Raw genomic sequence first — 13,452 nt, 5'->3', positions numbered from 1 at the left:
CGCAAAGGCGTGGTCGCGAAGCCAAAGGCGCGCTGAGAGATAAGACACGGAGAATTGAATAAGCGTGGAGAGTATGGTAGACAAGGGTTCCCGTTAGCAAGCAGAGTTGGCGTTGCACATGATTGACGATGTGATGCTATCCCCGGCTCTTTTTCTTTAAAGCACAACAAAAAAGAGGAAGCGTTCTCGAGTTTGTTTCTCTGTGGAAGAAAAAAGAAAGAGAATGGAAGCGCCCTGCGTTAAGTTGAGGCAATGCGCAAGCAAAGCAACAGGGGACCCCACGCCAGCCTGTTCCCTTTTTTTAGTGGCGCGTCTTGCAGCAGATTGGCGATGAAATTGTTAATCCGAGGCGGTCGAGGTTCGAGGCAACCCAAGGATTGTTGATTGTTGTATCGAGATATATAATAAGAGGGATCGGATATAGTAGAAGTTGATGTTTAGAGGTGGTTGGAGGTTGAAAAGTCAATCACAACGTTATTAGAGGGGAAGCTCCAATAGCAAAGTCGCTATAAGAACTACCAGCCGTTCAGTTTATAATTTTAACGGAAAGTGTCTGATACACAGCCGAGGGGACGCGCAGCCAACACGCAGCCATTCAAAGATACCTACCTATCCAGTTTCTGGCTCACTGCGTTACCTTCAGTATTCTCTCTGAGTAACTGCACTGGAGCCAAGACATCACACAGTAACATTGTCAATCTACAGTTGATTGCCATATCTGATCAATCAATCATTCAGGCACACTCTCCAGTCTCTCTCTCCTCTTCACCGAGGTGACACGCTTCGTATAATCCTGCATGACCAACCCCAGGCCTGCATATAGCTTCTCAGGGGCATCCAAAACTTGCATAGAAACATCTACACCACGGACAATTAAACTGCTTAAATGCATCTAGCTAGTAATAGCCAATCCTTCATCTGAATGATCATGCAAAACACCAGAGAGTATGTAGTATCCAACGCCCATCCTATCAAAGCTCGTGTAGAACATACTATACACCCTCCGTCTCTTTCGCTCATCCCCCCCTGCAATTACTTCAGATCTTCAGACAGAAGCTCTCCCAAGCTACTCTGATCATCCTTGAATTTTCCAAAGGCCTCCCGATACTGCAATAATCATTAGTCTCAATCAACTACCAGAGGGAAAATATAACTTACCGCAAAGAAAAAGTTGAGAATAAGTACAAGCATCAGTGAGCCACTGATAATCATGGGCCCGATCATGTTGTCAAAGTCCTTACCGCTTCGCTCCACAATCATGGTTCGTCTGATTCTCAGCATTGCATAACCCCAGATGCCGGCAAAGACAGCAATAAGGACAAACAAGAGACCAATGATAGAAGCAAGTGTGTTCTCACCAGCTGCTGTGTAAAGACCAACAGCCAGACCGCCCTGAAGGATACAGATATGCTGCCACTTAAGGAAAGTTCGCTCATTGGCGAGCCAAACTTTGGGCTCAACCTTGAGCTCGCCCATGTTCTTGATCCATTCTGTCGGCGCAACTACACCCTCTGGCAATGGCTGTTGAGATGCCCGCTTCGCCCTTGAGTACTTGGATAGTGAGAATCCTGGGATAACAGATGAGAGAGTTCCGTAGGACCTCTCCTGCTCTGACCGTTGCTGAGAACTGCTCTCGCCAGCCTCTTCTCCGTTTGCGGGAGTAGACGTCCGCCTGTTAAGAGCTTGAGCAATCGAATCCTTCGACATGCGTTCGGCCAGATAAGACTTGCTGACTGGTGAGCTTTGGGTAGGCTTATAGGACCCAGATTTAGCTCCCGCGCCAATCAGACTTCCGACAGCCATAACATCCTCATGTCGTTGAGCACGTCGCTGCTCCTCCTCCTCAAATGTCTTCTGAGGGTCCTTTCGGATATCAGACTCGAGATCACTGAGCCAGAAAGGCAAGTTGTTGACGTAATCTTCAAAGAGGGCTGCAATGCCATGGACGAACTTGGAGAAGCGAGGGGTAGGGTGAACCAAGTGGGAGGACATCAAGTCCTCAACCCATGTGGGGTGCTTTCGTTGACTATCCTCCTTCAACTTGATCTCGAGAAGGGCATAAGGGAAACGGTTGACCTCGCTCTGGTTCATCTTCTTGAAGGGGTAGGTCATCTCGCTTTCATCGATGTCAAGACGGTGCCACTCATTTGGATCGCGGCAAGGGCGGCTGGGATCAAGAGTGTCCTCACGAATGAATGCCACGTCGGTATCGATGGCGATGCGAATGCGATCATCAGAAGGCTTCTGAAAAGCAGTTCGAACGTAGTTGGCCCTCAGGACAGGGCTGAGACCCTTCTCCTTGACGTATTTTTGTATGTTGTTGACAGTCTCCTGGAATTGCTCAATCTTTTCAGGAGCAAAGCTCTGCCTCTTCATCTTCTGTACCGCCTTCTCAGGGTTGTATTCGCCATCCACGAATGATTTGACGTATTTGTCTTTGATTGTGAACTTGAGGTCCTGGCTGCCGCCCTTGTCATCGACGGTCTTTTGCTCGACGAAAATCTCAGGTCGAGTAGCCAATTGTCCATACCAACGAAGTCGCAGGGACGTTGCTTCGGATTTTCGGTTAACCTTCTCCCCGTAAAGCTCAAATTGCTTATTATCGAAGTACAGCGAAGTGATAGACGGAGAGTCGCTGCCATCAAGCTCCTTGGCGGACTGCTCGCTGTAAACGAGAGCCGGTAGATGTCGCAGGATGACAGTCTTGACCTCGAGCAAGTTATCAGGATGAACCCAGACTATAATTGAGTTAGCAAAGTACAACAAAGCTGAAGGCGTCTTGAATTTGACTTACACTTGTGAGCTGTGTAGCGCTCGCCATTGTGAGTCTCGCCCTGAGACTCGAGATCCAGGGGTGGCAGCTGCTCTCCGCCATCTTCGAGTTGTTGCCTAATGGCAAAGTACATGATGGACAGCTTGTTGAGTAGCGGGGAGTAACCAGTCTCAGAGTTGAATGGTCGCTGAGAAAGGCTCAACTGCATCATAGGTCGGACCTTGTAACGGTCTCCTCGCTTCCGGTCGTGCTTCTTAATAATCTTGAGGAAGCCAGTGTAGTTGATGTTGCTATACTTCTTGAGCTCACGAACCTCATTAGTGATCTCATCAAGCTCTGATTCCAGAGTGCGCAAGCGGGAAGCCGAGATCTCGCCCTTTTGAGGAGCTCCATCGTCCTCTGAGGACTCGACGGGAGCCAATTCCTTGAGCTTATCGAAAGCAGCGTCAACTCGTTCCTTGAGAGCGTTAAAGCGTTGCTCTTGGAACTGAGCGACCTTCTCGAGTTGGTTGTTGAAGATCTCTTCGCAGAAGCGAGTCTCGTCCTCCTCGGTCCAAGGCTGGTTATCGTCATCGGCCACATCCTCCCTCAACAAGCTCTTTAGCTTCGCATAGTCGATATACTTGTCCTTCCAAGGCGGATAGATGGACTCGCGGAGGGTTCGACCGAAGCGCATTGTGGGTGGATAGCGGTTGTAGCTTTACGACGAGAGAGGCCAATTATCTCCAAGCAGGCGACCAACAGGTTGCTGTGTAGGGGGAGATAGACCGTCGAGAGATCGTACCTGAGACAAAGCTAATGCGTTTAGGAATTCGGAATAGGTTCAATTGCGGTGCATGACACAATGATGATGCAGTTCCGTCAAGAGCGGATTATATCTTCGAGGCGCGGCAATGGAGACGAGATGGCCGAGACGAGATGATGCTGTCTAGAGATGGTAGACTCGCGACAGAAAGAATACACGACGATACTAGATGTGACGATCGAAGTTGGTTGTTGTGACGTGCGAAGATGAAGGTGCACGATAACACAAAATAAGTTACAGTTGTAGTTTCAAGAAGTTGAACGAGAAAAAGGCTGGGCAACAATGGATCAACAGACTGACTGCCCTGGACCTGGACCTGGACCTGACGCCAGGACCCCCACTAGCGGAAAGCAAGGCAGTAAACGTTAGACCACCTACAGTATGGGCAGCATCCACTCACTACAAAAACAGCTCTTCAGCGGCTCTTCGGTGTCCAAAACAGGTGCTGAAACTAACCCTCAGTGGGAAATGCAAGCGTAGCAGACCCATAACCCGCTGGAAGCGACCTGGCAGCTTGGTACCCGTTTCGCCTCGGTTCTCATAGCCCATGTTGAATTGGTCTTCAATTGCCCTATCAGAATCTACCACTTACACACGTGTTACCGTGGATGCATCTAAATCTAGGTGCATATCATTCCCGTCTGTCTAATCCCTGCTTCTGCGTGCATTCATGTGTCTCCATCTACGCACGTGAAGAGAATTGGCCGAATAGTCTCAGTTCATGGCTTCAAGTAAATTTTGTTAGTGAAAGCTGAAGAATTTTCGGTTGTGAAAAACTCTCAAGATTCTTCGTATTCAGGCTCTGTCATGGCATGTCACTATCTCTACGGTAAAAATTGGCTTTTGACTAGAGTTTGCAGCTAAACCAGATTCGAATAAATCATTTCCTTAGCAACGTCGATAGCACGTGAGTTGACTTACGTTGCATTGCTCAACCTCCAGCCTCAATATTGTCACCAACAGGCTCGATGCTTGTTCTCTCGATGATTGTGTCGTTGTCTTGTTTACCAATCAAATGTCTCTCGTGAATATGCAACTTGAGCTCAAGTTGACAAGAGGGCACGCGACCTGTCTCTGATGCGAATTTCACTTCTCATTTCGAACTCGGGATCTAGCCAATGGCAGGTATTGTTCTACACACGCATGAACACGCTGCACCTCTGAGTTTCCTTGGCGAGGCGGCATTCAAGACGAAGTGCCGCAAATTCCTCCCTCTGAGACCTCATTTCTTGGGGCCAAGACTAAAGTAATGTAAACTTTACTAAGTTTAGGATTATCTTTACAAACCTTTCCTAAGTTTAGGGTTATCTTTATAAAACTTTCCTAAACATTTTCTTAATCTCCCTAAAACATCACAAGAGCAAAAATTGCTAAATCAAGTATTCTAATAGCCTGTCGTAGCCAACAGTGATTCAAATTGGTATAACTAATACATTCATCATTCCTGAACAGACACCTTTATCATATCCGATTCCATGGTCATGGTATCATGCTGTATCCGATCCGTTGCTCCCGTGTCCCAAATATAGAATAAATAAAGAAACTATGCAATTTTTCTTCAAGCCTCGACCTTGATCTGGCTGAAAATCTCCTGCGCAGTGCGCTTGGTGATACCACCGGTGACAGGCAGGTTGGTATACTTCTCGAGATAGAGATCAATCTCGCGAGCAGCCTGGCGACCTTCGTTGATACCCCTGAGACATTTGTTAGTGAAGTTTTTTCAAGTGGATCGATATAATTAAAACTTACCAGACAATGAGAGATTGACCGCGGCGGGCGTCACCAGCAGCGAAGACGCCCTCGAGGTTGGTGCTATACTTGCCGGGGGCGGTCTTGACGTTCTTGCGAGCATCCTTCTCGATCTCGTCACCAAGAACACGAGCCTCAGGTCCAAGGAAACCCATGGCAAGGAGGACGAGGTCGGCAGGGAAGAACTGCTGAGAGCCCTCAACCTTCTTCATGTCCCAGCCACCGCTAGGAGACTTGGTCCACTCCACGCGGATGGTGTTGATGCCCTTGACCTTGCCAGAGCCATCATCCATAAACTCCTCAGACATGATGCAGTACTCACGAGGATCCTTGCCAGTGTGCTGGCGAACCTCAGTGTGACCGTAATCAACACGGTAGATACGTGGCCACTGAGGCCAAGGGTTGTCGTTAGCACGCTCAGGAGGGGGCTGAGGCAGAAGCTCGAAGTTGGTGACGGATTTGGCACCGTGACGGAGAGAAGTACCAATACAATCGTTACCAGTGTCACCGCCGCCAATGACGACGACGTCCTTGCCCTTGGCGGAGATGTAGGTGTTGTCCGCAAGCTCGGAGTCAAGGAGAGACTTGGTGTTCTTGTGGAGGAACTCCATAGCGTAGTGAATACCATCGAGCTGACGTCCCTTGATAGGAAGGTCGCGGGCAACAGTAGCACCAGTTGCAATGACGACGGCGCTGTTGCTGGCTCGGAGGTCGTTGAGAGAAGGGTGGCCTTCCTCGCCAACAGCAACGCCGGTCTTGAAGATGATACCCTCAGAGGCCATGAAGTCGGTACGACGCTTGACAATACGCTTGTCAAGCTTCATGTTGGGAATACCGTACATGAGGAGACCTCCGAGACGGTCGGCTCGCTCGTAAACAGTAACGAGGTGACCGGCACGGTTGAGCTGATCAGCAGCGGCCAGACCAGCAGGACCGGATCCAATGATCGCGACAGTCTTGCCAGTTCGGACCTTGGGAGGCTGAGGAACCATCCATCCCATCTCGAAACCGCGGTCAATGATAGCACACTCAATAGACTTGATACCAACAGGGTCCTCGTTGATACCCAAGACACAAGCACCTTCACAAGGAGCCGGGCAAACACGACCAGTGAACTCTGGGAAGTTGTTGGTCATTAGGAGACGGTTGAGAGCATCCTTCCACTGATTTTGGAACACCAGTTCGTTCCATTTGGGGATAATGTTGGAGATAGGGCAGCCAGTCTCGGACTGACAGAATGGCACACCACAGTCCATGCAACGAGCTGACTGGTATTTGAGCTCGTCCTCGTCCAGACGAGAGCTCAGCTCAGCCCAATCCTTGAGACGAGAGTTGACAGGGCGGTACTTCTCCTGGCGGCGCTTGTACATCTTGAAGCCTCGAGTCTTGTCGAGAACAAGGGCACGCTTCTTCTCGGCAGCGTTGTCACCAACAGCCTCCTCGAGATCCTGGAGTTTGGCAACCTTCTCCGACTTCTTGTGCTGAACGCCAGAGACAGCAGGAAGGTTGTACTCAGCACGCTTGGCTTCAGCAGCCTTGGCAGCCTCTTCCTCTAGGACACGCTTGTAGTCGACAGGAAGAATCTTGATGAATCGAGGAAGAGCTCGGTTAAAGTCAACCAGGATGCGAGCTGCGCGCTCGGAACCAGTGTAGTGATGATGATCCTCAATGAGACCGCGAACGAAAGCAATCTCAGCAGGGTCCTCAAGTCCACTGGTCTCAACCATCTCGCCATTGAGCTTGGAGTGGAAATCACCGTGAACATCCAAGATGTAGGCAATACCACCAGACATACCAGCAGCAAAGTTGCGACCAGTAGATCCAAGAACAACAACGCGACCACCAGTCATGTACTCACAACCGTGGTCACCGACACCTTCAACGACGGCGGTAGCACCGGAGTTTCGGACAGCAAAACGCTCAGCAGCAACACCACGGAAGAAACAAGTACCAGTAGTAGCACCGTACAAGCAAGTGTTACCAATGAGAATATTCTCTTCTGACTTGAAGACAGCGGAGCGGGGAGGGTAGATGATCAGACGACCACCAGACAAGCCTTTGCCAACATAATCGTTGGCATCACCCTCAAGCTCAAGGGTGACACCAGGGGCAAGGAAAGCACCGAAGGACTGACCAGCGGAGCCCTTGATATTAACATGGACAGTGTCCATAGGCAGTCCAGCCTCGCCGTATCGCTTGGAGATGTGGTAAGAAAGTGAAGTACCCATTGCTCGGTCAGTGTTGACGATGTCACATTCGATTCTGGATGGGAGACCCTTGTCGAGAGTCAACTCAGACTCGGAGATAAGCTTGTTATCGAGTCGAACGTGGAGCTTGTGGTCCTGCTTTCGGACGTTGAAGGTGGCAACACCAGGTCGGAGCTTGTGTGCGGGTGTCAGGAGGAGAGACAGGTCAATGTTGGCTGTCTTGTGGGTTCGAAGGTCATCACGCATCTTTAGGACTTCGACGTGGCCAACCATCTCGTTGATGGTTCGGAAACCGAGCTGGGCCATGATAGCCCGGAGCTCGTTGGCAACATAGTAGAAGAAGTTGATGACGTGCTCGGGAGTACCAGTGAATTTCTTGCGAAGCTCAGGATCCTGGGTAGCGATACCAACAGGGCAAGTGTTCAAATGGCACTTTCTCATGAAGACACAGCCCATAGCGATGAGAGGAGCGGTGGCAAAGCCCCATTCCTCAGCACCTAGCAGACAAGCCAGTGCAACATCACGACCGGTCTTGAGCTGACCATCAGTCTGGACAACGACACGACCACGAAGATCGTTGAGAACCAGAGTCTGATGAGTCTCAGCCAGACCCAACTCCCAAGGAAGACCGGCGTACTTGATACCAGTCCATCGAGACGCACCAGTACCACCATCGTGACCAGAGATCAGGATGTGATCGGCCTTGGCCTTGGCGACACCAGAGGCGACGATACCGACACCGACCTCAGACACAAGCTTGACGGAGACTCGGGATCGAGGGCTGGAGCACTTAAGATCGTAGATCAGCTGCTTGAGATCCTCGATGGAGTAAATGTCGTGGTGAGGAGGAGGCGAGATGAGACCGACACCAGGGGTGGAGTGACGGGTACGAGCAATAGACTTGGACACCTTGTGGCCAGGAAGCTCACCTCCCTCACCAGGCTTGGCACCCTGAGCCATCTTGATCTGAAGCTCGTCCGAGTCAGCAAGGTAGGCAGAGGTGACACCGAAACGACCAGAAGCGACCTGCTTGATAGCAGAACGCATGGTGTCACCGTTAGGCATACGCTGAGATCGCTCGGGATCCTCACCACCCTCACCAGTGTTGGACTTGCCACCAAGACGGTTCATGGCAACGGCAAGAGTAGAGTGAGACTCCATGGAGATGGAACCGTAAGACATGGCGCCAGTGCAGAAGCGTCGGACGATGTCAGTCCAAGGCTCGACCTGGTCGATGGGAACAGGAGTGCAGTCCTCAAACTTGAAGTCAAGAAGACCACGGAGGGTACAGTTCTTGATCTGCTCATACTCGGAGCGGGAGTAGGCCTCGTAGGACTTGTCGTTCTTGGTGCGAACGGCGTCTTGGATGTTGGCAATCGAGGTAGGGTCGTTGACGTGGGGCTCACCACCATCTCGCCAGTGGTACTCGCCAGACTCGGGAAGACCAGAGGGGAGGATAGTCTCACGGGTGGGGAAACCACGCTCATGGAATCGGAAAGCCTCCTCAGCAATGAGCTCGAAAGTCATACCCTGGATACGAGAAGCAGTACCCCTGAAGCATCGCTCAACAACGGTCTCATCAAGACCCAGAATTTCGAAGATCTGGGCACCCTTGTAAGAGGCAAGAGTAGAGATACCCATCTTACTCATAACCTTGAGAATACCACCATCGCAGGAGTGTTTATAGTTACGGATAAGAGTCTCGTTGGTAGTCTTCTTCTTGATGAGACCCTCGCGGTTCAGCTTGAGAATGCACTCCATGGCAAGGTAAGGGTTGATGGCATCAGCACCGTAACCGAGGAGGACACACATGTGGTGAACCTCACGAGCCTCAGCAGTCTCGACAACAAGAGCAACCATGGATCGCCACTTGTTGCTGACAAGGTGATGGTGAACCATAGCAGAAGCGAGGACAGCGGAAACGGGCACGCGGTCAGCCGAGGTATTGCGGTCGGAAAGGACAATGACACGGTCGCGAGACTCGATGGCGGCGGAGGCCTCGTTACAGATCTCATCGAGGTGCTTGATATAGCCCTGGATACCTTGGTTCTTGGGGAAGGTCAGATCAATAGTCTTGACAGTCCACTCGGAGTATTTGTTGGACATGTTCTTGACGGCATTAAACTCCTCGATGGAGAGGATGGGGCTGGGAAGCAGAAGACGACCACACTGGGAAGCGTCCATCTCCAGCAGGTTACCCTGGGGACCAACATAACACTCAAGAGACATGACAATGGACTCTCGGATAGGATCAATGGGAGGGTTAGTGACCTGAGCGAAGAGTTGTCGGAAGTAATCATAGAGGAGACGAGGAGCCTGGGTCAAGCAGGCAAGGGGAGCATCGTTACCCATGGAACCAAGAGCTTCCTTCTCATCAGCGGCCATAGGAGCGAGCAGCAGGGAAACCTGCTCGTGGGTATAACCGTAAGAGAGGAGAAGGGGGTCAGCCTGGATAGCCTTGTCATCAAGCTTGGGTGCAAGGTCCAGGGCCTGCTCCATGATCTCAACGACCTTGGGCAGAGTAATCAATTCACTATCGAGCCAGGCTCGGAAATCATATCGACTCGAGACAGCCTCCTTCAATTCCTTGTCATCAATGATACGACCGGCCTGTGTATCGACCAACAACATACGACCGGGCTGAAGACGACCCTTCTGGATGACGGTCTCGGGCTCGACGGGGATAGTTCCGACCTCGGAAGCACAGATGATACGGTCATCGTCCATCACGTAGAAACGGCAAGGTCGGAGACCATTTCGGTCAAGATTGGCACCGCAGTATCGGCCATCAGCGAATGTGAACAGAGCAGGGCCATCCCAAGGCTCCATCTGGCAAGCAGCCCACTCGTAGAATGCAGCCTTCTTGGGGTCCATGTGCTGGTTGCCTTGCCAAGCCTCAGGAACCATGAGCATGACAGCTTCGGGAAGAGAGAGAACACCGTTGATGGTAAGAAGCTCGAGAACGTTATCAAAAGCAGCAGAATCGGAACCACCATCCTCGACAACAGGGTACATCTGCTCGAGCTCCTCCTTGAAGATATCAGACTGCATCACACCCTCACGGGCGCGCATCCAGTTCTTGTTTCCTCGTAGTGTGTTAATTTCACCGTTGTGGGCAGCCCATCGGAGAGGCTGAGCACGGTCCCATGAGGGGAATGTGTTTGTAGAGAAACGAGAGTGCACCAGAGCAAAGTGAGCCTCGTAATCAGCGTTGACAAGATCATGATAGTAAGAGTAAACCTGGACGGGAGCGAGCTGACCCTTATAAACAATGTTCTTGTTTGAAAGGGAGCAGAGATAGAACCAGTTGTGAAGGCCAATGCTCTGAGTGGCACGCTTTCGAAGGATGTACAGCTGTCTCTCAAACAAGCGTTCGTCAAACTTCTCAGGGTCGGTCATCTCAGGAGCATTTCCAGTACCGTAGGCAGAGGCCAGGACAACAAAAGGCTGAGCGATGATGGGCTCACGCGATTTGGCGGCAGGTCCTAGAAGAGTCGAGTCGACAGGAGGCCTTCGCCATCCTAGGACTCGGAGGCCCAGCGACTCGGCAACATCTTCCAGCTGCCTCTTGGACTCTTGTAGAGTCTCCTCGTCGGGCTTAAAAAACAGGTTTCCCACGGCGTACTGGCCCAGGGGAGGCAGTTTAATGTCCTCCTCCTTCTCAAAGTTCTTGATGAAGAACCGGTGGGGGATGGATGTCATTACACCAGCACCATCACCATCTCGTGCATCAGATCCCACGGCACCACGGTGGGTCATGTTGCAGAGCAGGTTACGGGCATCACTGACAATCTTGTGGCTAGGCTTGCCCTTGATGTGGCTATGGACATGTTAGTGAGGTCATGATGGTGATCTGAGAAGTAACTGACCAAGCAAAGCCGACACCGCAAGCATCCTTCTCATAAGAAGGGTCATAGAGACCCTGCTTCACCGGCAAGGCACCAGCCCACGAGTCATTGTTCTCAGTCTGATACTCATAAGGTATGTATGGTTGTTGCTCGGCTTCGGTTTGAATATGTCGGTCGTCGAAGTCCTCGTTTAGGCCCATGCTAGGCAAGGATTCGATCGAACTTGGGTGGGGTTGTGGGGGAGTTCGGTGGGGGATGTAGGATCGCGGGGCACGTTGGTAAGAGCAGCTGTAGCCACTCTAACGGAGATCTAGCATTCAATCAATTAGCACGGGTAAAAGGAAGATATGGTAATTAAACGCGCTCCGTGTAGTAGGTTGCAGGACCAGTTCCGATGAGTTCAAACAGGTTCCGAAAGGTTGTCCGAGGCAGTCCAGGGTTTGCTGCTCATTGAGGGGTCGCGGGTGAAAAAAAACGTTGGCGGCTCCGGCATCGGGTAGAGATAAGGAAATCTGACGATAACTCAAATCACCAGAGAATATGCCCCGCCAAATTGCGCCCGCAGCTCTCACTACAGCCTCTATTCCTGGCTGAATGGTTTTGCGTAGCATTGTCGAGCGAACAGCGCCATGACAATGCTGAAGTGTCCATTTCATAGCATCCACTTCCAAGACAATGCAGGCTCTCGACCAAGCTTCTGAGCTGTCTTGTTTGGGCCATCGACCCACCAAATTATCGGCGGTCTGCCGAGCGGGGCCCTTGTCCTGGCTGCATTGGAGTGGGATATTTACAGCAACAGGGCCAATGACGGCTTGTGCAATGCTAACAACCTAACCATGCAGCCATGCGGCTAAGACAAGGGGGGCCGAAGAGGCGCCTGGGGATGGACGTCACTGCAGCGATGCCACCAACAGTTGGAAATGGAAACAAATGCCACCAATGCCAGAGCACCGCAATCGGAGAGGCCCCTCAAGCTAGTCCGCTGGAAATATTGCCTTCACTTGTCGTCTGAGACATGTGATTTCGGTATGTCGCCAGTTCAGGTCTCAAGAATAAGCAGCGATGGCCCGAATATCGTTTATCCAGGTAGTTCAGTGTCGAGCAGCTGCACCAGGTGTCGTAGGAGATGCAGAAGTGAATCCAGTTCGGCTCCAGGCGGGAAATCGTTGCTTTCGATAGGGAGTACTCATAACAAACTTACCAAGTGGTGGTCCTCTTCACCAAAGAGGTTATTCGTGAAACGAAAGGGTATCAAAAGGCGACTGGCTTGCAGTGCAGTAGCAGGTAGTAGGCACGTTAGATTCTAAGGAGAGGCGAACGCGAGAGGACAGAGCAGTGGCAGTAGGAGGAAGAGATCAAGAGGAGAGAAGAAGTTGGAGGGGGAGGGCAACAGCTCTGCTTTTATGAATGGGCGGGAGATGAGTGGGAGTGAGAGTGAGAGTCGAAGTGGAGGGCACGGGAGAAAGGGAATTGATGTCCGAAGCCGTCCAGCAAAAGAAGGCCAGTCCAATAGCAGCTCGAGTAACTATAGTAGTAATAGTGATAGCTCAATGGTTCACTGCCTCTTTTTCTCGAGTCAATCAATCCAACTGGGTCCAGCTCCGGAGCAGCTCAGAAAAAAAAGCCCCACGAAAGGGAAAATGAACAAGCGAACAACAAAAAAAAATCCAATGGAGCGGCTACGGCGTGCGTGGAGGGGAGGAACCCGCCAGGGAGAGGGGTGTACATGAGGGGGAAAGCTAGTTCGGTAGGGGTGTATATCTTGAATAGGGCTTGGAGAGAGCCTATGGTCGAGGTCGAGAATGCGGCGTCAGAGCGAGATACCGGGGTTGTGCATAGCGCAGTGGGGGGACCGATGATGTTGATGATGTTGATGGCTTGAGGAGCACTCTCTGTAGACACAAAGGTCACTAAGGTATGATGGACGTCAGGAAATGGTATTTCACATGAAATTTGACTTTCATTAATTCCTCTGTGTATTGATCAGCTCTGCTTGTCTTTAACCTCATCCTGAAACCAATTCCAGAAGAATAAGAGTCCTCACAAGCCATCATTCACCTATAGTGCTTT

The 13,452-nt window shown here is 51.1% G+C and overlaps 2 protein-coding genes across 2 annotated transcripts; both read right to left on the bottom strand.

Moving 5' to 3' along the window:
- Window positions 1-1,032: 1,032 nt before the first annotated feature.
- Window positions 1,033-3,449, bottom strand: FMAN_00477 (uncharacterized protein; the record flags this gene model as incomplete). Its single annotated transcript, XM_041822332.1, has 3 exons — window positions 1,033-1,107; window positions 1,159-2,738; window positions 2,795-3,449. The coding sequence occupies 3 exons, from the start codon at window positions 3,447-3,449 to the stop codon at window positions 1,033-1,035; spliced, it is 2,310 nt and encodes a 769-aa protein (XP_041688023.1).
- A 1,687-nt stretch (window positions 3,450-5,136) lies between these two features.
- FMAN_00476 (putative glutamate synthase (NADPH)) lies at window positions 5,137-12,572 on the bottom strand (the record flags this gene model as incomplete). The annotated part of the gene is made up of 4 exons (XM_041822331.1): window positions 5,137-5,272; window positions 5,328-11,354; window positions 11,404-11,681; window positions 12,513-12,572. 4 exons carry the CDS (start codon window positions 12,570-12,572, stop codon window positions 5,137-5,139), a joined length of 6,501 nt encoding a protein of 2,166 aa, XP_041688022.1.
- Between the last annotated feature and the right edge of the window lie 880 nt (window positions 12,573-13,452).

Source organism: Fusarium mangiferae (genome assembly GCF_900044065.1).
Source record: "Fusarium mangiferae strain MRC7560 genome assembly, contig: FMAN_scaffold013, whole genome shotgun sequence".
Lineage (NCBI taxonomy): Eukaryota > Fungi > Ascomycota > Sordariomycetes > Hypocreales > Nectriaceae > Fusarium > Fusarium mangiferae.
Note: the sequence above shows the minus strand (reverse complement) of the source record. Positions and strands in the feature narration are given on the sequence as shown.